General features: G+C 42.7%; 2 protein-coding genes across 6 annotated transcripts in view; both read left to right on the top strand.

Moving 5' to 3' along the window:
- brd4 (bromodomain containing 4) overlaps positions 1–6,520 on the top strand; it is a 32,782-nt gene extending 26,262 nt beyond the window's left edge. For 2 of the 4 annotated variants that reach the window (XM_045210741.1, XM_041862633.2), the window contains exons 15-21: positions 1,628–1,931; positions 2,224–2,330; positions 2,770–2,947; positions 4,182–4,309; positions 5,259–5,464; positions 5,857–6,127; positions 6,346–6,520. In XM_045210741.1, coding sequence (XP_045066676.1) covers positions 1,628–1,931; positions 2,224–2,330; positions 2,770–2,947; positions 4,182–4,309; positions 5,259–5,464; positions 5,857–6,127; positions 6,346–6,414 — 1,263 coding nt within the window. In that variant the 3' untranslated portion in view covers positions 6,415–6,520. The remainder of the gene's footprint in view (positions 1–1,627; positions 1,932–2,223; positions 2,331–2,769; positions 2,948–4,181; positions 4,310–5,258; positions 5,465–5,856; positions 6,128–6,345) is intronic. The other 2 variants (XM_045210742.1, XM_041862632.2) reach the window with 2 other exon arrangements.
- A 13,240-nt stretch (positions 6,521–19,760) lies between these two features.
- Positions 19,761–23,631, top strand: LOC121551548 (epoxide hydrolase 4). Of its 2 annotated transcripts, none has more exons than XM_041864247.1 (7): positions 19,761–20,105; positions 20,726–20,811; positions 20,980–21,137; positions 21,540–21,668; positions 21,820–21,923; positions 22,267–22,415; positions 22,730–23,631. In XM_041864247.1, the coding sequence occupies exons 1-7, from the start codon at positions 19,860–19,862 to the stop codon at positions 23,010–23,012; spliced, it is 1,155 nt and encodes a 384-aa protein (XP_041720181.1). In that variant the 5' UTR covers positions 19,761–19,859; the 3' UTR covers positions 23,013–23,631. The 2 variants fall into 2 exon arrangements, with proteins under 2 accessions (XP_041720181.1, XP_041720182.1); XM_041864248.1 differs by lacking the exon at positions 19,761–20,105 and adding an exon at positions 20,119–20,193.
- Positions 23,632–24,349: the final 718 nt, after the last annotated feature.

Below are 24,349 nucleotides of genomic sequence, written 5' to 3'. Positions count from 1 at the left end.
TGCTAAGCCCTATTCGCACGGGACTAGTATTACTAGACAACATTGGTTACGTAATTATTACTCCAGAATGCCCGTTAATCCAGAGGACAATTCGGACGGTATTAGTTTTTTTTCCAAACTGCCCCCTGTAATCCTTTTATCTTTTATAAATTGACAGTTATGACGGAAGCCTGGAGGTCATTTCCAAACGTTTAGGTCAGTTGTATGCTGCTTTGCAATCTGTTAACAGCAAGGGTTACATTTAAGTGGTCGCAATATTTTTTTACTGATGCATTTGGTAATATTCAATTCATTCGCACAACATATGAACAAAAGCATTCACTGTGAAAGTTGATACATGTTAGGCCCTTCATATATAGGCTATTTGCAACACTTCGTTCAATTTATCAAATCAGTTATTATTTTCTTGCTCCAACCGTGAGCGACACCGGTCAAACTCAGACATTTTTCTCAAAACACAGGGATGTCGATTCGCAGGGACTTGTATTATCAGAGGACCTTGGCGTTTGCCAAAAAACTGTAGGTTATTCTGGCAGGAATTGTTTAAAAAAATATTAAAACATAGTCTACCTGCAGTGAAGCAGCTCAACATTTACATAGTCATCTAACCGTCTCCATCCAGAGCGACCCACAGGAGCAACCAGGGTCAAGCGCCCCGCCCAAGGGCACGTCAACAGATCGCCCACCAAGTCAAAACGGGGACCCGAACCAGCGACCCATCGGCCACCGTCCCAAGCTCCTAACCGCCAGGCCACCAATCATCCAACATCCTCCCACAGCTCCCAGAGAGCTGCCCCTCAACCATCCGAGACCCCTCCCCCCTCCCAAAAAAACAAACACAACAAAAACCTTATTTTACTCTCCTGCCATGTACAAATTACTGCCATGGAAGATTCGGACGTGACTAAAATTACAGATGTGGTGTTTTGTGCTTGTGCACATAATTACATTACCTGACCACCCCCAGTAAAACGAGTCCCGTCTGAATAGGGCTTAAGGCAAGGGCTGTTTCCTCGTCTCTACTGCTGCTGCTTTGTTCTCAATCCCAATATGCTGGTTCATTTTGCTATTATGTACATGGCAACATAGGGAAAGGCGCCAATTCTACGGCGCACTGAAGATTGTTTCAGAACCGCAGACAGTGACCATATCCAACGTGGGAGAAAGCGCATTTGTTATAAAATAATATTAGATTTAGATTGCACCTTTTTATTTTTTACATAATATAACCATATACAATTTCAGTATCACATGTCTTAGTGATGGACTGGGCCATCCCTGGGGTTGCCGCAATGGATTAGTCCACTGAGACCGGTCCGACTCAGACAGGTGTCTTGTGCATCATTAAAAAAATAAAAATAATTGCGACTGCTCGACTAAACAAAATCCGTCGACCAACAGCCTATCGACCGGTCGACTTAATGGGGTCATTTGTTTATTTGGATCCCCATTTAGCTTTTGCAGAAGCAGCAGCTACTCTTCTTTGGGTCCACATAATGTGTATATAATATTTGTGTTGTTTATGTTGAGTGTGTGATGTACATTGTTTAGTTCTTAAACAGAATCACTGTGTGTCTTAGTAAAATTTGACCTCTGGGACTAAAGTGATCCTATCCTCCTATCCTAGGTGCAGCCCTCCCAGCCCTCTCTTCAGCCGCCCCAGCTCTCGGTCCAGCCCCCCCAGGCCCAGTCCAAGCCCACCCCCCCCTCGCGCCACCCCCAGCAAATCCTCCCCCCGCACCAGGTAGCCCGCCACCTGCAGCAGCATGCCCAAATGGGTTTCCCCTCCCAGGGGCCGGGGGTGCAGCAGACGGGTCAGTCAGACAGGCAACACAAGGGGTCCATGCAGTCCTCCACCAAAGCACAGCACATCATCCAGCAACAGCAACATCCCTCCCCTCGACAGATCAAGGCTGATCCATACAACAGCGGTGAGACTCAAGTGTTGATTGGTTGATTTAAATTGGTAGATTGATTGGAAGACTGTAGTGTTCACACCCCTATCCATACAGTCAGTCAGTGGTTGGTGTTCCAGATCGTCTTTTCTTCAGTCACACTGCGCACATCAGATCTCAACACATAGCAATCTATACAGTGTGACTGCAAAAGAGACAACCTGGAATGTCACGTCGTGAGTTTCGGTATGTTAGGCCACTGTGCTGTAGGATTTGAATCAGACTAAATGGTGATTCTAATCATTCCCCCTCTCTGTTCTGCCTACAGGGCACCTAAGGGAGAACCCCTCCCCCATCATGATGCATTCCCCCCACCTCCCCCAGTATCCCCCTATAACGCACCAGTCTCCACCACACAACCTGCAGCCCAAGAAAGTGAGTAGTGTCTGTCTCTATTTCTGTCAGTTGAATCTGGATCTGTTTTGCAAACGTGGATTCAAATAATATTTTGTTTTCTCTCAAATACTATCGCTTCGCTGGATTGTTTGAGCTTGCCTGGCACAATGGAGTTAATTGACTAGTCCTAACAAGAAGTGTGCCCCAGGCAGGCTCAATCAAAAGCTAAAGGTATTTAAAACGAAAACAAATACAATTTGAATCCCTGGTTGTGCCGTGTGAAGTTCGATAGAGCCTCTGTGTGTGTGAGGAATGTACGTGTTAACCTGCATTTCTTCTATGTGCTTGTTGAAGGGACAGCAAGCATTTAAGCCACAACCCTGAGTCTGTTTTTCAATGGGTGTATATCATTCATCGAAACGACCGTTGAACATCTTCCAGAATGTGCCTTTAACCCCTGTCCGGCTGTGTGTTGAAGGAGCAGCGTGCACCCCCGGCCCTGGTAGGCTTGAAAGAAGAGAAGCTGCCTCCCTCTCCAGTGATGAGAGGAGGAGGAGAGCCCTTCAGCTCAGCCATGAGACAAGACCCTCACAAACACCCAGACAGCCACAGCAAGCCCTCGCTACCCGGCCACGCACAGCAGAGTGAGTACACTGGTATGTGTTTTTTTTGTTTAACTATCCTTGTGGGTAACAGAAGTCCTCACAAGGATAGTAAAACAAGAGAAGTTGTGACATTTTACCAGTCCCCACAAGGATTTTTGGGGGGTTGTTATGGTTAGGGTTATTGTTATTGTTATGGTTAGGTTAAGGGTTATATTTAGGGTTAGGGAAAATAGGATTTTGGATGGGAATAAATTATTTGGTCCCCACAAGGATAGCAATACAAAACTGTGTGTGTTAGGGCTGGGCGGTGTACCGTATTTTACTATATAACAGTATTGATGCACGGACCGGTTTGGGTTTTTACTTGACCTTCTATAACGGTATTTCAATGTTTGGTTTGTTAAATGTGATACGCCACTCCGCCGTGTGTAACGTCCTCTTTTCTAGTTTACGCCGCTACTTGAGTCGTTGCTCTCCCTCTCTCACCAAGCCCTTCCCCCTGCCATTCAGGTAGCGCAGTTGTTGCTCGACCACGAGACCACTTGAGTCTGCATAGTCAATGGAGCAGATGCTTTCCACTTTGGTTTCTACTCTGTCACAATAACTCCTTGGCATTTTCATTCGTTGTCATGTCAAACAACACTGTATTCAAAATGCCTACTATTATATTCTAACTATAGAATTAGAATAATCATTATATTTCCATGATTCCAACAGTTCAAAGTGTTTTGCTCTAAATCGCAAGTAAATATTTGGTTAAAAACAAGGCCTGGGTTGTTTGACCATATAGTGTAGCCCGACGTGGCAGTTTGGAAATGGATGAATATGCCCCCCAAAAAATGGTTGAAGTTTGATTGAACAGTATAAAACAATCAGAATGGAGAAAGACCCAGTAAAAACACTTAGAATATGTGTTGCCTCCCTAGGGTTCACACACTACTCATAAAGCAAATGTAGAACTTTTATTATTAAAAAACATAAAATACTGTCATACTGTCAATTTCTTTTTTATACTGTGATATGATATTTTGGCCTCAGCTTTAGTGTGTGTGTCTGTGTGTTTTATTTATGGGTGTACTATTTATGGGGGTGTACTATGCGTGTGTGTGTGTGTGTGTGTACTGTGTGTGGAAGAACAATATTGGGGAATAGTGCTCATATGCAGACACACACGTTCCATAAGAATAAACGGGATTGTGTGTGGCGTTATGTTTACAGCAAATGCGTGCATATGTCTATCTTTTTGACATGTTCTGTATTCCTTGTATGCGTTAACGTGCTTCAGCTGTGAAGACGACGGACAGCTCTCGGCCGGTCATCCGTTCCTCAGAGCCCAGCGGTCCTCCCTCCTCCTCTCTGCCAGACAAGGACAAGTTCAAACAGGAGCCCAAAACGCCTGTCGCCCCCAAAAAGGTACAGGTGGTTGAAAGACAGGGCAGCACGTTGCCATACACACACACACCTTATTATAAACATATGGGGCGGCAGGTAGCCTAGTGGTTAAGAGCGTTGGGCCAGTAACCGAAAGGTCACTGGTTCCAATCCCCGAGCCAACTAGGTGAAAAATCTGTCGACATGCCCTTGAGCAAGGCACTTAACCCTAATTGCTCATGTAAGTCGCTCAGGATAAGAGTGTCTGCTAAATGACTAAAATGTGAATGTAATACACTGAGTATACAAAACATTAAGCTCTTATCCTTGTCCAGGCAATGATCCGTTATTGATGTCACTTGTTAAATCCACTTTAATCAGTGTAGATGAAGGGGAGGAGACAGGTTAGAAGGATTTTTAAGACTTGAGACAATTGTGACATGGATTGTGTATGTGTGCCATTCAGAGGGTGAATGGGCAAGACAAAATATTTAAGTGCCTTTGAACGGGGTATGGTAGTAGGCGCCAGGCACACCGGTTTGTGACAAGAACTGTGACGCTGCTGGGATTTTCATGCTCAACCGTTTCCCGTGTGTATCAAGAATGGTCCACCACCCAAAGGACATCTAACCAACTTGACACAACTGTGGGAAGCATTGGAGTCAACATGGGCCAGCATCCCCGTGGAATGCTTTCGACACCTTGTGGAGTCCATTCCCCAACGAATTGAGGCTGTTCTGAGGGCAAAAGGGGATACAACTCAATATTAGAAAGGTGTTCCTAATGTTTTGTACACTCAGTATATTATCTCTAATTATGAGAATACCATTAGACCCAAACTATTGAAATTAGTGGCTATGTGATGAGTCGACCCCTTGTTCAGTCATGATCAAATACTAACGTATCTGCTCTTCCTCAATCCCCTCCCTCCCTCGCTGTCATCTGTCTGTCTGTCGCCATCCGTTTATCTTTCCATCTATCCGTCGGACAGGATGTGAAACTGAAGAACATGGGTTCGTGGGCCAGCCTGGCCCAGAAGTCCACGTCGGCGCCCTTGTCTGCAGTGAAGTCGTCTAGCGACAGCTTCGAGCAGTTCCGCCGGGCCGCCCGGGAGAAAGAGGAGAGAGAGAAGGCTCTTAAGGCCCAGGCAGAGCAGGCTGAGAGGGACAAACTGCGCCGGGAGCAGGAGAAACTACGGTGAGGATTACAGTTGGGTTCTTCAAAAATGCTGAAGATTTTCAACCCTGAATGAAATGTTTCTTTGTATATTTCAACATCGATGTTTGAAAATACATTTTCTGTGTGTGTGTGAGTGAACCAAATTTGTCAAATGAAGTTTCACTTTGCTGTTCTATGAGTCTTGCGGGTCTGGGATTGTCGAGAGAAAGAACATACCACGTTAGCTACCAAGCCTTTGCGAAACATTCCTTTTCTATGTCTCTCTGTCTCTCTCTGTCTCTCTCCTTCTCTCTCTGTCTGAATGAACATAATTTGTCAAATTGAAGCACTTTGCTGTTCTATGAGTAAGTCTTGGTCGTCGAGAACGTTGTCTACAATGCCTTTGGGAAACTCACTCCTCTCTCTCTCAGGGGTCGTGACAGGGATGATGAGGATATCCTTGAGCCTCAGCAGCAGCAGTCGAGGAGGGTTCATGAGGAGCCTCGAAGCAGACGGCTGGAGCAGCAGCAACACATCCAGACCCCCCATCCTCAGCAGCAACCCCAGGCACCAGCCCCCCAGGCCCAGCCCGCTGCCCTCCCCCATCCCCCACAGGCCCCCACACCGCCCCAGCCCTCAGCCCAGGACCAGCAGAGGGAGCTAGCGCGACGCCGCGAGCAGGAGAGGAGGAGGAGAGAGGCGGTGAGACTATTGCATGTCCTTAATTGTCCTATCTCATGTATTGCATTTTATGAAACTTTTTTTTTTTACACATCCATGTCTTTCTCTTTGGGAATTGACAGAAGGGGAGAAGCACAAAAGCAGTGTCCTTAATGAGTTTACGTTATGATCAGTCTCTATGCCATGTTCAGTCTCTCAGCTCTTCTGACACCTCAATCTCTTTCCTCTCCCCTCTACAGATGGCGGCGACCATCGACATGAATTTCCAAAGCGACCTGATGGCTATCTTTGAGGAGAACTTGTTCTGATGACGAGAGAACCCCCAGAAACTTAAAACACATAACGGAATAATGAATATGGAATGGAACATTTCTTATGAAATGGAATCTTCTGTATGACATCACAGATGGTGGGGGGGGGTGGGGGGGTTAATGAACCAAGATGCAGGATGTGAATTAAACAATTCCCCCCTCCTCCTCTCCAGAGCATGGCAGAGAGGGTTATCTTCAGCTGGACTGGCCCAGACTGGCGAGATGCTACTGGGCTGTTAGCTGCTCTGCTATGCAGCCTCTTTGGAAGTAAGATGCGACATAGAAGGAGTGACATAAACAGGATATTTTCAACCTCGTTTGGTGTCGTTTCTCTGGGGATTTGACCCTTGTTGAGGGAAAGGACTCCTGGTGGTCATGTAATGTCACACCTGTTTGATACTTTCACATGGGACAGAGCGAAGGAGAACAATCTTGTAAATGGAGTTAAAGAAGATAATGGAAACACAGTAACAGTGAAATGCTCTGAGAAACAAAGTACTGATGTGTTCAAATGGACTGCCAGACAGACGTCTGTCTGATAAGAGAGGCAGAATAAGTCTTTTTATGTGATCTGTTTTTTGTTTTGTTAGAGAAAGATCACATGCAAGGAAATGGTGGGGACAGGTGTGTGTATTGGGGGTGAGGGACTTCAACTTCTGACGTGTATTCTTTCTCAGGAGAGGAGGTACAGTACAGCTTTGCCTTCGGCCTCACTCCTGTCCATTGTCCACACACGCGCACACACACACACACACACACACACACAGACAGACAGTACATTAGATAGGCCTATCTCTCCCTGCCTGGGCATATGAACAAATCAGTAACAACAAAGTATGGGACAGTCTGCCGGCAGTGGGAGGGAGAAAGCAGAATGAAGTGCAGATTTGTTTCCATTATGTTATGATCTACTGTAAAGAGGTATTTTCTTATTCTATGGTTACTGTTTATTTGGTTTGTTTTTTAAAAATATTTTTATTTTTACCCCTCCCTCCCCTCACCAACACACTTCCCCCACCGTCTATGCCAAACAACCATTGCCTTTTTAATGCTGAACTCCTCCCACTTCTCCTTTCCAAAAAACGCTTCTTTGTTCATATGTGTTTTTTGTTAATAATATATAAATAGATTTTTTTCCTTGTCCTGTTCACCCCTCTTCACACAAAGCGTTTAGGTAGTTTTTTAAGAGGATAAAACCTAATATATGCATTATTCCAACAAGTGTTAATTAAAGAACCATTTGAAGTTTTCATATTTCCTTCGTCATCTGGAGCAAAAAATTCTGATCACTACGAGAGGCAGAGGCTTAGTCCCAAATGCACCTGATTCCCTACATAGTGCACTAGTTTAGTAGTGCACTATAAAGGGAATAGGATGCCATTTGGGATGAAGCCAGAGTCCAGCTGTTTCTAGAGCTATGTCTTGGTTGGTTTGAATGGGAGTTCACCATCACTGTAACACCTTATAGTGTATTATTAAGCTTAGAGACAGCTTGGAAAGTGGTCATTCATTAATGGCATTTTCCTCTTTGCAGCTGATTCACATCAAATATTGAACCAGAGAATCAGTAACTATTACTGAACTGTTTGATTTATAAACTGTTGATTCCTCCCTGTTCCTTGCTCGTATATTGGCCTGGAATTTGCATAGTTAAAATTAAAAAAATTAAAAGGATATGTTACATTATCCACACTAGCATACTACTACTTACAATGAAGCAATGTATTGGACATGCAATACAAGTGGTGTGCTGGTATGGTTATTTGAACATATCCAAAGTGTTCTAATCTGGTAGTGAGTCCGCAACTCTACTTTATGTAATTTAGGGACAAGGAATGGGGTGAGAGGCAAACCTCAAAACAGAAGTTCTAACAGCAACTTTATTGGGCTCTTAAAAGAACAGATGAGACACTTCTTAAAGATTTTAGTTCCAGGATGCATCCAAAATGCTCCCTATATAGTGCATTACTTTTGACCAGGGCACATGGGGTACTGTAGTGTACTATATAGGAAATAGGGTGCCATTTGGGATGTAACTCCACCCTCCAGACTTTACTAATGCAGAGAGCAGAGACAAAAAAGAGCTCCACCTCCTGGCTAGTCTGTGCATGAGTCTTGTTATCATTATGACTACAATTAATCAGAGGGCAACTCTTTTTAGCCGTACAAAAATACGACAAATAAATAAATGACAAAAATAAAACGTTCTAGAAGAAAACCCTACAAAAACAGCTCTGATTTCTATAATTTTTCTTGTTCGATTCTTGTGGATACATGTGAGTTCTAATTCTGTTGTTGGAGTTGGCGAGGGGGTCACAGGTCGAGGGTCACGACGAGTTGACCTCTAACCCGGTCCTCTGAGTTTTCTCTTATGGTGTGTTTCTCCAGTGCCTGTATTGTTCTATGATACTAGTTGGCATATATTACACTTGGGGTGTATACAGTATGTACGGGTGGGAAGGGACTGGGAGGTGTAATATTTGATGGGGAGGGAGGGAGATTAAGGATAAGCTTGTGTAAAAAGTCAAAGGAAAAGTCAGCATTTTCTATTTTACCCATTTAACGATATTCAGGTTTAAATCTAGTTTTAGCTGGACTTCTGTGGGATGAGTGTACACTTGACTCAACTACTTTCAAATTTTAATTCAATCAGTACAGTTTTAAGTAGACATGTCTCTGTGCCGCGCCACGTTAGCATTTGTGTGTGTCAGAACGTTTGTGTGGATGAGTGTATGTATGATTTTAGTATGTGGCACAGGGACGCATGTGCCCCATTGTAGAAAAGCATTTTAAATGGGGATGAAGATGAATATAGAAAATGCCTCAAGAGAATGAGTTTCTTTGCTAAAGTCACAGTCATCATTTTGTCCACCATATATGAATAGCCTATATATAATTTTGTTTTGTTAGACAAGTTATGAAAAGGTTAAATACTTTTTCATTCCTTTTAAGCCTTTGATTAATTCCTTATTTTTATCCCCATGGTAACTGATGGACGTTAAGTGCCATAGATATGGATTCTTCTTCAGAATGTGCTCAGCAGAGAGTTTGCTTTTATTCAGGTATTTTATTTTGTGTTACGTTTTTGGTATTTTGTTTTTTGGGGGGTTTTGTGTAACATTTTCCTCGATTTATTGTTTGGTATGTGAGTGGTCTGTCGAGGTCAATGATTCAATCTGTTATGATCATGGAGTAAACTCATCTCTTTTATAGAAAATAAAAAAGAAACAAAATGTTGGTCTTCCTCTTTTTCATTACATTATGGTAATAAGGGCTCTGGACTGGTTTCCTTAGTGAAGTCCTACATTTGGTTCCATGATGTCGGGGATGGACTATTTATGGACTAGAGTACAGTGTACAGTACTGGTGCAATCTATATCTGTAAAACTAGCTCATACTTTCTTAGGGATACTAACTTTTTTTCCTTTTGAGGGAAAGAGATTGGAGGAATAGTGAAGCTTCCCATTTGTAGCACACAGTGCCTTGTTGCAAACAGGATGCATATTTTGGAATATTTTTATTCTGTACAAGCTTGCTTCCTTTTCGCCCTGTCAATTAGGTTAGTATTGTGGACTAACTACAATGTTGATCCATCCTCAGTTTTCTATCACAGCCATTAAAGTCACCATTGGCCTCATGGTGAAATTCCTGAGTGGTTTCCTTCCTCTTCGGCAACTGCGTTAGGAAGGACACCTGTATCTTTGTAGTGACTGGGTCTAGTGATACCCTTCTAAAGTGTAATAACTTCAACATGCTCAAAGGGATATTCTATGTTTTTTGTGGGGTTTTTTTACCAATATGTGAGCTTCTTTGCGAGGCATTGGAAAACCTCCCTGGTCTTTGTGGTTGAATCTGTTTCAAATTCACTGCTCGACTGAGGGACCTCACAGAAAATGGTATGTGTATAGAGATGAGGTAGTCGTAAAAAAAAATCATGTTAAACACTATTGCATACAGAGTGATTCCATGCAACTTATTATGTGACTGGTTAAGCACATTTTTACTCCTGAACTTATTTAGGTTTGCCATCAGAAAGGGGTTGAATACTTATTGACTCAAGATATTTAACTTTTCGTTTTAAATTTAAATTTCAAAAAACACAATTCCACTTTGACATGAGGTATTGTGTGTAGGCCAGTGACACAAATTCTCAATTTAATCCATTTTAAATTCAGGCACTGAAATGCACTGTGCGTTCAAAAAGTATTCAGACCCCTTCACTTTTTACACATTTTGTTACAGCCTGAATTTAAAATGGATTAAATTGAGAATTTTCCTCATCAATCTACAAACAATGCTTCATATTGACGAGGCGAAAACAAGTTTTTAGGAATGTTTGCAAATGTATTCAAAATAACAAACAGAAATACCTTAGTATTCAGACCCTTTGCTATGAGACTTGAAATTGAGCTCAGATATGGGGAAGTCTACCAAAACATTTCTGCAGCATTGAAGGTCCCCAGGAACAAAGTGGCCTCCATCATTCTTAAATGGAAAAAGTTTGGAACCACCAAGAATCTTCCTAGAGCTGGCCGCCCAGCCAAACTGAGCAACCGGGGGGGAAGGGCCTTGGTCAGGGAGGTGACCAAGAACCCGATGGTCACTCTGACAGAGCTCCAGAGTTCCTCTGTGGCGATGAGAGAACCTTCCAGAAGGACAACCATCTCTGAAGCACTCCATCAATCAGGCCTTTATGGTAGAGTGGCCAGACGGAAGCCACTCCTCAGTAAAAGGCACATGACAGCCCTCTTTGAGTTTGCCAAAAGGTACATAGACTCTCAAACCATGAGAGACAAGATTCTCTGGTCTGATGAAACCAAGATTGAACTATTTGGCCTGAATGCCAAGTTTCTGGAGGAAACCTGGCACCATTCTACGGTGAAGCATGGTGGTGGCAGCATCATGCTTTGGGGATGTTTTTCAGCGGCAGGGATTGGGAGACTAGTCAGGATCGAGGGAAAGATGAATGGAGCAAAGTACAGAGAGATCCTTGATGAAAACCTGCTCCAGAGTGCTCAGGACCTCCGACTGGGGCGAAGGACAACGACCCTAAGCACACAGCCAAGACAACGCAGGAGTGGCTTCGGGACAAGTCTCTGAATGTCCTTGAGTGGCCCAGCCAGAGCCCGGTCTTGAACCCGATCAAACATCTCTGGAGAGACCTGAAAATAGCTGTGCAGCGACGCTCCCCATCCAACCTAACCGAGACTGAGAGGATCTGCAGAGAAGAATGGGAGAAACTCCCCAAATGCAGTTGTGCCAAGCTTGTAGCGTCATACCCAAGAAGACTCAAGGTTGTAATCGCTGCCAAAGGTGTTTCAACAAAGTACTGAGTAAAGGGTTTGAATACTTATGTAAATGTGATATTTCATTATTATATATTGTTTCTAATTTGCTAACATTTCTAAAAACCTGTTCGCTTGATCGTTATGGCGTATTGTGTGTAGATTGATGAGAAAAACAACAATTGAATCCATTTTAGAATAAGGCTGTAACGTAATAAAATGTGGAACAAGTGAAGGGGTCTGACTACTTTTCAAATGCACTGTATGTAAACATATCCAGAGCTCGAATTGAGGGGAATGTTGGGGTATGCCAATACCCCTTTCTAAAGAAAAGGGCAAAAAGCATACCCCTTGTTAGTTTAAGATTTAAAAGGGAAAAATGTATCCAGATTAAATTACATAGTGGTCTACACTGAGTGTTCAAAACATTAGGAACCCCTGCTCTTTCCACGACAGACTGACCAGGTGAATCCAGGTGAAGGATGTTGTCCCTTATTGTTGTCACCTCTTAAATCCACTTCAATCAGTGTAGATGAAGGGGAGGAGACAGGTTAAAGAAGGATTCTTAAGCATTGAGACATGAATTGTGTTCGTCTGCCATTCAGTGGGTGAATGGGTAAGACAAAATATTGAAGTGATTTGAACGGGGTATGGTGTAGTAGGTGCCAAGCACACCGGTTTAAATGTGTGTCAAGAACTGCAACTCTGCTGGGTTTTTCATGCTCAACAGGTTCCCGTGTGTATCAAGAATGGTCCACCACCCATAGGACATCCAGCCAATTTGATACCACTGTGGGAAGCATTGTAGTCAACATGAGCCAGCATCCCTGTGGAACGCTTGACACCTTGTAGAGTCCATGCCTCGAAGAATTGAGTCAGTTCTGAGGGCAAAAGGGGGTGAAACTCAATATTAGGAAGGTGTTCCTAATGTTTTGTACACTCAGTGGATAATGACGCTTAACTCCTCGATGCTTTAGGCTAGAAACAAGCTGTGAATTTCACAAGAAAGATGTGATTCGGATGATGCCAGCAGAGATGAGTCCAGGTAAGAGAATTCCATCCAAAACCTAGACTTGATCTGAAAACAACAGTTGGTTGGAGGCACCCCTCAAAGATTGAATAATTTGAGCACTTTGCAGTTGAGTGGGCCAAAATGCCAGTCAAAATGTGAAGCAAGCTCAGTGATGGCTACAATAACCATTTGTCGGCAGTTATCTTGGCCAAAGACCCAAACTGACTATAAGAACTGTTAAGGCTCCATGGATTGATGAGGAATTGAAGAACTGTATGGTTGAAAGAGATGGGGCAAAAGGAGTAGCTAATAAGTCTGGCTGCACATCTGACTGGCTGACTTACTGCAAATTGAGAAATTATGTGACTAAACACAACAAAAAGAAGAAGAAACTGTATTATGAAGCAAAGATCAATTATATAAAGAATGATGGGGTACTTTAAATGAAATTATGGGCAGAAAGACAAATTCAACTCCATCTTTCATCGAATCAGATGGCTTATTCATCACAAAACCATTTGATGTTGCCAATTATTTTAATGATCACTTCATTGGCAAAGTGGGAAAACATAGTCAAGAAATGCCAACTAACAGTGAGCCATACTCATGTATTTAAAAAAAACTAATGATGAAAGAAAAGCATTGTAAATTTGAGTTTTGTGAAGTTCGTGTGGGAGAGGTGGAAAAATTACTGTTAACGATCAATAATGACAAACCTCGTGGCATTGATAACTTAGATGGAAAGCTACTGAGGATGGTAGCTGACTCTATAGCCACTCCTATCTGTCATATCTTTAATCTGAGCCTAGAGGAAAGTATTTGTCCTCAGGCCTTGAGGGAAGCCAAAGTCATTCCATTACCCAAGAGTGGTAAAGCGGCCTTCACTGATTCTAACAGCAGACCTATCAGCTTGCTGCCAGCTCTTTGAAAACTGTTGGAAAAAATGGTGTTTGACCAAATACAATGCCATTCCTCTGTAAACAAATTAACAACAGACTTTCAGCATGCTTGTAGAGAAGGGCATTCAACATGTACTGCACTGACACAAATGACTGATGATTGGTTGAAAGAAATTGATAATAAGAAGATTGTGGGGGCTGTACTGTTAGATTTCAGTGCAGCCTTTGATATTATTGACCATAACCTGTTGTTGAGAAAACATATGTGTTGTGGCTTTTCAACCTCTGCCATTTCGTGGATTCAGAGCTATCTATCTAATATAACTCAGAGGGTTTTCTTTAATGGAAGCTTCTCTAATGTTAAACATGTAAAGTGTGGTGTACCGCAGGGCAGCTCTCTAGGCCCTCTACTCTTTTCTATTTTTAACAATGACCTGCCACTGGCATTAAACAAAGCATGTGTGTCCAGGTATGCTGATGATTCAACCATATACGCATCAGCAACCACAGCTAATGAAGTCACTGAAACCCTTAACAAAGAGTTGCAGTCTGTTTTGGAATGGGTGGCCAGTAATAAACTGGTCCTGTATAGGGCTGTTACTGTGACCGTATTACCGGCGGTCACGAGTCATGACGACAGTCAAATTCCACATGTCCGTTTAGTCACGGTAATTAGGCTTCTCCAAGCTCTGATGCTGCTGATGGTCATTAGTAGCTTACCAAACTTCCTAACTGCCTGGTACTCAGCACTCTATTGTCCATCTAATCACTCTGACATCAATGCAAATATAATCGAAAATCTAATCATATACTTAATGAGAGCCCATGAGCTCGTGTTGCGCAACATTTCTATAGGCTATACAATTGCGAGAGTTTTGATGGCCTCTATTAAAAAGAGGAGGATCCCATCAGCTTTCTATAGGCTAGGCCTACCATATTTATTTCTCAACTTTCCTAATATTAAGCACATTGCTTCTCTTTACAACAGGAGTATAGCCTACCTTGCTAGCATGAAAATGAACCATGGGATAAGCGTCCTCCATTTGCTATTTAAGTGCATAGATGACATGTATTTTTCCCCCCTGTTTCGAGACAGGTGCATGATAATGGTCCATTCTAAATCGAAACAAATTTCACACATATATAATTTAGTATATGTAAAGACAAGATTGGGTGACAATGTTAGCCTATCACTTGTGAATGATGCCCAGCTTGTGTGCAATACGGCAAGAAACAGCGCGTGCCTTTTTTCCACAACTTTTTCAAATCATAGTCGCACACCTCATGTAGCCTAGCCCATAGACCTATATGTTTTGATAAGGTTTGTAAGTGGCCAAATAACTTATTTAAATTAGGCACATTAATCCACTTTACAACAGGTGTAGAGCCTAACTGGCATACATACGCAGCGAATGAGTTTCAAGTTTGGGGAAGATAGTTTACACCATTAATAGGAGTTTGCAATGAGATCGATCACACCGACAACCTCATTGCATTTTGGTACACCAGAAGTACATTCATTTCCAATAGAACGCTGCATTTGCCTTGCAGCATTGCTTTGCAGAGGCAGTTGCAGTGAGTTCTGTGTGGTGCATACGTTGGATTTATCAAATGTATGCATCAAATTGTATACATAGACGGCTTAACAAACAGTAGCAGAAGGTGAATGTTGAACTTTTGTTGCACACATATCCAGATGATGCTGCGTACCATTTTATGCAATGACGCTGTAGGTGTGATCGAAGCGTTTTGACTTGCTGCGGGTTTTACCATCTGTTTGTCCCCTGTGGATACTAGCTATTCCGCTCCAGAGTCAAGTGTTTGATTACTTACAGAATATGGTCCCATGTTGCTCCAGTCTATGCACATACAGTGCATTGGGAAAGTATTCAGACCCCATGACTTTTTCCACATTTTGTTACGTTACAGCCTTATTCTAAAATTGATTAAATTGTTGTTTTTCTCATCAATCTACACACAATACCCCATTATGACAAAGAAAAAACTGAAATATCACATTTACATAAGTATTCAGACCCTTCACTCAGTACTTTGTTGAAGCACCTTTGGCAGTGATTAAAGCCTCAAGTCTTCTTGGGTATGACGCTACAAGCTTGGCACACCAGTATTTGTAGAGTTTCTCCCATTCTTCTCTGCCGATCCTCTCAAGCTCTGTCAGGTTGGATGGGGAGCGTCGCTGCACAGCTATTTTCAGGTCTCCAGAGACGTTAGATCGGGTTCAAGTCCGGGCTCTGGCTGGGCCACTCAAGGACATTCAGAGACTTGTCCCGAAGTCACTCCTGCATTGTCTTGGCTGTGTGCTTAGGGTCGTTGTCCTGTTGGAAGGTGAACCTTCACCCCAGTCTGAGGTCCTGAGCGCTCTGGAGAAGGTTTTCATCAAGGATCTCTCGGTACTTTGCTCCGTTCATCTTTCAAATATAAATTTGCTGTCTTCTAAATAAACGTTTTTTGCTTAGTCATTATGGGGTATTGATGAGATTTTTGTTTATTTAATCCATTTTAGAAAAGGCTGTAACGTAACAAAATGTGGAAAAAGGGAAGGGGTCTGAATACTTTCCGAATGGACTGTATATACCCACAGAGTTTCTAAACCCAGAGGCGCAATATAGCAAGACTTCCAGGAACGCTTGCCAAACAGACCAGGCCCGGGTTTGGGGTTTGATAAGTCAATGAGAGAAGTTAAAAATGATTCCGTGGTTGTACATTTTCTCGAAATCTAAAGGCACAACCTAGATTCGAGCCAATGTCTTAAGAAGTTTAACATATTTTTACTCCAACCTTGTGAAAGTGACAAACTGACATGATCACTTAGTACTGACCGAAAGGTTGCGTGTTTGAATGTCATCACGGACAACTTTAGCATTTTAGCAACTACTTGCTGCTTTTTAGCTACTTTGCAACTACTTAGCTAGAATCTTAGCTAACCCTTCCCCTAACCGTAACCCTTTAACCTAACTCCTAACCCTAACCCCTAGAGCTAGCTAATATTAGCATTAGCAACCTAGCTAACGTTAGCCACAACAAATTGGAATTCGTAACATATTGTACAAATTGCAATTTGTAACATATCATACAAATTGTCATTTGTATACGAAATGGATGATGGACATCCATAATTTAATACATAAAGTGCTTTCAGAAAGTATTCACACACCATGACTTTTTCCACATTTTGTGTTACAGCTTAGATTTTTTGGTCACTGGCCTACATACCATACCCCATAATGTCAAAGTTGAATAATGTTTTTCGAAATTTTTACAAATTTATAAAAAATAGAAAACTGACATACAGTTGAAGTCGGAAGTTTACATACACCTTAGCCAAATACATTTAAACTCAGTTTTTCACAATTCCTGACATTTAATCCTAGTAAAAATGCCCTGTCTTAGGTCAGTTAGGATCACCACTTTATTTTAAGAACGTGAAATGTCAGAATAGTAGAGAGAATGATTTATTTCAGCTTTTATTTCTTTCATCACATTCGCAGTGGGTCAGAAGTTTACATACACTCAATTAGTATTTGGTAGCATTGCCTTTAAATTGTTTAACTTGGGTCAAATGTTTCAGGTAGCCTTCCAAAAGCTTCCCACAATAAGTTGGGTGAATTTTGGCCCATTCCTCCTGACAGAGCTGGTGTAACTGAATCAGGTTTGTAGGCCACCTTGCTTGCACACGCTTTTTCAGTTCTGCCCACAAATGTTCTATAGGATTGAAGTCAGGTCTTTGTGATGGCCACTCCAATACCTTGACTTTGTTGTCCTTAAGCCATTTTGCCACAACTTTGGAAGTATGCTTGAGGTCATTGTCCATTTGGAAGACCCATTTGCGACCAAGCTTTAACTTCCTGACTGATGTCTTGAGATGTTGCTTCAATATATCCACATAATTTTCCTTCCTCATGATGCCATCTATTTTGTGAAGTGCACCAGTCCCTCCTGCAGCAAAGCACCCCCACAGCATGATGCTGCCACCCCCGTGCTTCACGGTTGGGATGGTGTTCTTTGGCTTGCAAGTCACCCCCTTTTTCCTCCAAACATAACGATGGTCATTATGGCCAAACAGTTCTATTTTTGTTTCATCAGACCAGAGGTATTTTCTCCATAAAGTACGATCTTTGTCCCCATGTGCAGTTGCAAACCGTTGTCTGGTTTTTTTTAATGGTGATTTTGGAGCAGTGGCTTCTTCCTTGCTGAGCGGCCTTTTAGGTTATATCGATATAGGACTCGTTTTACTGTGGATATAGATACTTTTGTACCTGTTTCCTCCAGCATCTTCACAAGGTCATTTGCTGTTGTTCTGGGATTGATTTGCACTTTTCGCACCAAAGTACGTTCATCTCTAGGAGACAGAATGCGTCTCCTTCCTGAGAGGTATGACGGCTGCGTGGTCCCATGGTGTTTATACTTGCGTACTATTGTTTGTACAGATGAACGTGGTACCTTCAGGCGTTTGGAAATTGCTCCCAAGGATGAACCAGACTTGTGGAGGTCTACAATTTTTTTCTGAGGTCTTGGCTGATTTCTTTTGATTTTCCCATGATGTCAAGCAAAGAGGCACTTAGTTTGAAGGTAAGCCTTGAAATACATCCACAGGTACACCTCCAATTGACTCAAATGATGTCAATTAGCCTATCAGAAGCTTCTAAAGCCATGACATAATTTTCTGGAATTTTCCAAGCTGTTTAAAGGCACAGTCAACTTAGTGTATGTAAACTTCTGACCCACTGGAATTGTGATACAGTGAATTATAAGTGAAACAATCTGTCTGTAAACAATTGTTGGAAAACTTACTTGTGTAATGTTCAAAGTAGATGTCCTAACCGACTTGCCAAAACTATAGTTTGTTAACAAGAAATTTGTGGAGTGGTTGAAAAACTAGTTTTAATGACTCCAACCTAAGTGTATGTAAACTTCCGACTTCAACTGTAGGTTAGTATTGTGGAGTAACTACAATGTTGTTGATCCATCCTCAGTTTTCTCCTATCACAGCCATTAAACTGTAACTGTTTTAAAGTCACCATTGGCCTCCTGGTGAAATCCCTGAGTTGTTTCATTCCTCTCCAGCAACTGTGTTAGGAAGGACGCCTGTATCTTTGTAGTGACTGGGTGTATTGATACACCATCCATAGTGTAATGAATAACTTCACCATGCTCAAAGGGATATTCAATGTCTGCTTTTTTTTTGTACCCAACTACCAATAGATGCCCTTCTTTGCGAGGCATTGGAAAACCTTCCTGGTCTTTGGTTGAATCTGTGTTAGAAATTCACTGCTTGACTGAGCGACCTTACAGATAATTGTATGTGTGGGGTACAGAGATGAAGTAGTCATTCAAAAATCATGTTAAACTCTATTATTGCACACAGAGTGAGTCCATGCAACTTATTATGTGACTTGTTAAGCAAATTTTTACTCCTGAACTTATTTAGGCTTGCCATAACAAAGGGATTGAAAACGTATTGACTGCAGACAATTCAACCTTTTCGTTTTTAATTAATTTCTAAAAACATATTTCCACTTTGACATTATAGGGTATTGTGTGTCACCCAAAATCCCAATTTAACCCATTTTAAATTCAGGCTGTAACACAACAGATATGGAAAAAGTGAATGGGTGTGAATAATTTCTGAAGGCACTGTAATCGTTTTTCTTTAGTGTATTACACAAAGCTGAGATTGACTTTGAAGTCCAAAGTGTAGGAATACAGGTGAAATCAGTCATTGACACAGACATGGTGGCGTAGCAGGAAGATCGTAATGCTGTGAACCAATAGGTTGTGAGTTCAAATCCCAGGTGAGGACATGTTGAATAATAATGACTGTGTAAATAAACATACACAATGTAATCATATGTGTAAGTGTGTCAAATATCCTATGTAAGTGGAAAACACTGTGGCTATTTCGTGATGTTCTGGGGACGTCCTAATGACTTTGCAGGGCATCATGTGAGAATTTTAATCAACATGTGAAATATCACATGTGAAATATTCCTAAATCACATGTGCAAAACATGGGGACATTTCACATGTGACATCATGTGATTTTCCACCTGTGAAATGTTTTTTGCCCCCCTAAGTGTATTGAAATGAATCGGGAAAGATAAAACATTTCCAATATGCCACATTGAAGAAGCAGACGCGCCACTGGGCATTTCCCAACAGACACACAGCAGACGCACTCACAGCCAGCTAAAACTTGCGGTCCAAACTAGAATAAGGAGGCGAGCAATGAGCAATTCCGTGATCGTGGACGTTCTACTGGTTCCGACCAGATTGTGTCTGTGGTTTCAGTCTGTGCTGTACTGGTTTCTGGTGTATGGCACGGCTGGAATCACAGCCGGACTGGTTCTTACCCGGATCGCATGGCGGGCACTGAAAGACCCGTACGGGACCTTCCAATGGACTGTCCGCACGAAGCAGCCCGCCTGTCTGCGTGATCCCACTCTGGGCAAACACAGCTACTTTTGGGGCAGGGTAAGAATGGATAGGAGTGAGAGAGAAACACCGCTATTGTCAGCATAAAATGTGCTACTTTTATATTTTATTGCAGTGTCAACAATTGGTGAGTACTTTCTGATTTCCCTAAAACGTATGGAAATCAAATCTGTTTGTGTGGGATAGCGGGGGAAATAAAATATAAATGGGTCTTTCAAGTGAAATACAACATTAGGCTATCTGTTTATCTGACTGGACAATTGCTCAGCTGACTAATCTGTGCAAGAGTTGAGGGGTTGTACCTAATTTTAGTTTGACCACCCACTCCACCTCCCTGGTTACATCCCAAATGGCACCCTACACACGACTTTTGACCAGGCCCCATTGCACAACTTTTGACCAGAGCTCAATGGGCCCTGGTGAAAAGTAGTACACTATCTAGGGAATAGAGTGCCATTTGGATCTAGGGAATAGTGCCATTTGGGATACACACGCGTTTCAACCTTTATCTAGCTCTGCTCTACTCTAATATTAGAAGCTGGAGGACAGACAAATATGTAAAAAGAACAGGGTAGTTCTGCCAAACACTTTCACATTTCCAGAGTTAAACCCCCCCCTCCTCTCCTCTCCTCCCATCTCCCTCTCCCTTTTTATCACAGAGCTCTGGTTTGAGGTTCCATTATGTAACCAAGGGAGACAGCAGGAAGCCTCTAATGCTCTTCCTTCATGGATTCCCAGAAAATTGGTGACGTCCACACACTCCACTTTTATTACCGCATTATCACATAACATGTCATATTGAACATGACAGTGACACGTCTTACTTACAACGCATTATAATTATATCATAATACAAATATACCTGCCAACTTTAAGTAATGTTTCATCCTATCTCCCGACATCTCGGTCTCAGGTACTCGTGGCGCTACCAGCTGTGTGGGTTTAGTGGGCAGTACCACACGGTGGCGCTGGACCTGCGTGGCTGTGGCGACTCTGACGCACCCTCCCAGCTAGAGGACTACTCTCTGGAGAAACTCTGTTACGACATCAGGGACGCCATTGATGAACTCGGTACACTACGTGTTAGTGCCTCGGTATACCATATGGGCTATTTAACTACTGGCCCTCGAGGGCTTAAGTTCTGCTGGTCTATCCTTCTAATCAGGGAACTGGGACACCCGATGTGTGTGGTCTCTCTGCCCAAGCAATGAACTATCAGCTAGAAAAGAAAACCAGCAGTATTTGAGGGCTGAAGGCCAGTAGTTTAATTTCCCTGATATACAGTAGGCTATGTATGTATACTTCACTGTCTACTGTATATGACAGACTGAACAATTAGTAGTAAATAGCCTACATTGCTAGGAGAAATGGTGCTATAGAACTAAAATGAGTTCAATGGCCCTCAAAGGTTCTATATAGAGCCACAAAGCACCCTTATTCTTTAGCAGTTTATTGTTTCTTCTGGGACTTCAGGCCACACCAGTTGTGTGTTGGTGGGCCATGACTGGGGTGGTATGCTGGCCTGGCACTTCACGCTGGAGAGGCCTGACATGGTGCAGCGACTGGTCATCATGAACGCACCGCACCCTGCCTCCTGGCTAGGTAATGATGAGTGTGTACCTGCATGTGTGTGTTTCTATTACTTTCCCTTATGGGTACTGAACTGTACCCTACCATTTTCCAGAGAATAGAAGTATATTGGAAATGTCCTAGCTGGCTATGTAATAATGTGATCTCTAATTTTTCCACCTAGATGCAGTGTTGAGGAGACCCTATGAGCTCCTGCGCTGTGGTCATGCCTGCTTCTTCCAGCTCCCTCTACTGCCAGAGTTCACTCTATCACTGGAGGACTTCAAGGTAGTGTCTACGACACTCACACAAGCATAGAGGCACTTTCTCTTCTTGAATATGACTCATATATGTACATTCATACACACTATCGAAGTTTGCCTGGTGCAATGGAACCAATGGGATGGGCAGGTTTTGTACTTTTGGGACTATCTGCCTCTCCAGGCATGTTCGGTCAAACGTTCAAAGTATTTGAAAGAAACCGAATACTATTTGAACCCATGCCCTGTCCTCCCATAGAATTGCATATAAAACTAATTTATACGGGCTGTTTGAGTCCTCCACCCTGTTTTTTCATGATTACCGGTCATGGTACCATGGTTCTCCTCCTCTCCTGTGTTCCCTTGTCCAGTTGGTGCGTAGTCTGCTGTGTGGAGGTCGTGGTGGCATCAGGAACCGTGCCCGCAGGCTGACTGAAGCTCAGCTCGAGGGATATCTCTACCGCCTGTCCCAACCTGGTGGGCTGACCGCACCCCTCAACTACTACCGCTCACTACTCAGGTCAGAAGGATAGCTGCCCGCCTCAATATCCTTTATGATAACATGTGGACTATCAAATAACAAGGAGTTAATTTGATTTGTGGTCTTGTATGTAGAATTCAGTTTTTTCCACCAACATACAGTATCTGGCACTGAATCACCACCTTGGTGATTTTGTTCATGCAAACACCACAAAAAATCCAAATATACAAAAGATGGACAGGGAAATATAGAAAGAAAATAGCATACCGGTACTGTTTGTTTGGACCAGGAAAAACTACATAAGATCAATATGTTTTATATAACCTTTTATAGTACATTTAATATGATTCCAGTAACGCCCTTTACAAGCACCAGGAGGTGGAGGTTCCGTGCCTGCTGATCTGGGGCGAGGCTGACAGCATCCTGGTGGAGGGGATGTCTGGGGGCACCAGGCCCTACGCCCGGGGGTCCGTCACCCTGCACACCATCCCTGGGTGCAGCCACTGGGTACAGCAGGACCAGCCAGAGACGGTCAACCGGCTGCTGTGGGAGTTTCTTCTGGATAGGGAAAAGGACGTGGAGCGCTGCTCCGCACGGAGAGGTGCAGGCTGGGCCATCAAGTGGACCAGAGAGTAAATGGATGGTGGTCCTGACCTGCTGGGAATCAGGATTGGGGCCAATTCCAGCCAATTCAGAAAGTAAACCCAATTCCAAATGTTCCTAATTGAAAAGCATTTAAGAGAATTTGAATTTTTATTTATTCCTGAAATGACTGGAATTGAAATAGAATTGACCTCAACCCTGCTGGGAATCACCACTATAACCGTTTCACACTACTGTGCCGAGCGGAGCTGGCCTGGTTACGCATCCACCATTGTTGCTGGAACCGTGCTAGAAAAGACCATGTGAAAAGAAAATATCTAAGCCAGCACAGTATGGTTTGGGTCAGGAGGATAGTGTGAAAAAGGTATTGCGGTTTTGTCTTTTTTCTGTAGCTACAATTGTAATGTGTTGTATTTCTGCCATCTCTATTATTCTCACTGACTTCAGCCAGTTCCTATTGATACAGTGGCCCTGTCTATCAACCTATTGCCATCATAACTGTATCACGTTACCATAACGATGCGGCCGTGTAACCAAAGCAAACCCAGTCACTGGCTGGACATTAAGACTCCTGGCTACAGACACAATGCCCCCGTCCTGCATCAACTGTCTACATTTCCAAACCCATGGAAATAAATGAGATTCAATCATATCGATTGGTTTCCAATTCTGTTGATTACTTTTGTCTGCCATGTATTTTTCCTGGTTTGATCCAGTCCATAGTGTTGAAGGATGATGGGTGTCAAAGCATCCCTGCCGGATTCTATGCATCTTTGCGGTCTGTAATCCACCTATGTGTGATCTACCTTACCTACCTCCATCTATATTCTACCTGTAATATACCTATGTTTAAAACATTCACACTTAAATCATATCAGCAATCTCCTTCCTCTGATTGGTAAACACTGGACGTATAGAGGAAAACACACACCTGTAGGTAACCAACAACGGCCAGCTGTTGGGAGTGTTGCATCACAAAGGCTAGTTTTAATGATGATGATAATAAGCCATCTGTTATTGGGTCACTAAACTGATGGGAGGTCACATGGGGTTATCCAGGAACGCACTGGGACCAGAAATTGGCCCAGGCATTTACACACCGGCAAATTTTTTACGCAAAAAAACCCCAATTTAGACAGGCCCACTGGTTAAAGACTGACCAGCTCATTTGTCCAAACTGCCCTATGGACAGTCAATTTCTCGGGGTATCTGGCTGTTCTTACACAATGTGGAACCCCAAACCACATATACAGTCGTGGTCAAAAGTTTTGAGAATGACACAAGTATTGGACTTCACAAAGTTCTCTGCTTCAGTGTTATGAGATATTTTTGTCAGATGTTACTATGGTATACTGAAGTATAATTACAAG

The sequence above is a fragment of the Coregonus clupeaformis genome, chromosome 35 (genome assembly GCF_020615455.1).
Source record: "Coregonus clupeaformis isolate EN_2021a chromosome 35, ASM2061545v1, whole genome shotgun sequence".
Classification (NCBI taxonomy): domain Eukaryota; kingdom Metazoa; phylum Chordata; class Actinopteri; order Salmoniformes; family Salmonidae; genus Coregonus; species Coregonus clupeaformis.
Note: the sequence above shows the minus strand (reverse complement) of the source record. Positions and strands in the feature narration are given on the sequence as shown.

What these genes read in the sequence shown, in the direction of transcription:
- LOC121551548 (XM_041864247.1), top strand. Translation starts at nt 19,860, where the DNA reads ATGAGCAATTCCGTGATCGTGGACGTTCTACTGGTTCCGACCAGATTG. An exon ending in GCACCCTGCCTCCTGGCTAG is followed by an intron (nt 21,669 to 21,819) that starts GTAATGATGAGT and finishes TTTTCCACCTAG; the next exon opens with ATGCAGTGTTGAGGAGACCC. An exon ending in TATCACTGGAGGACTTCAAG is followed by an intron (nt 21,924 to 22,266) that starts GTAGTGTCTACG and finishes TCCCTTGTCCAG; the next exon opens with TTGGTGCGTAGTCTGCTGTG.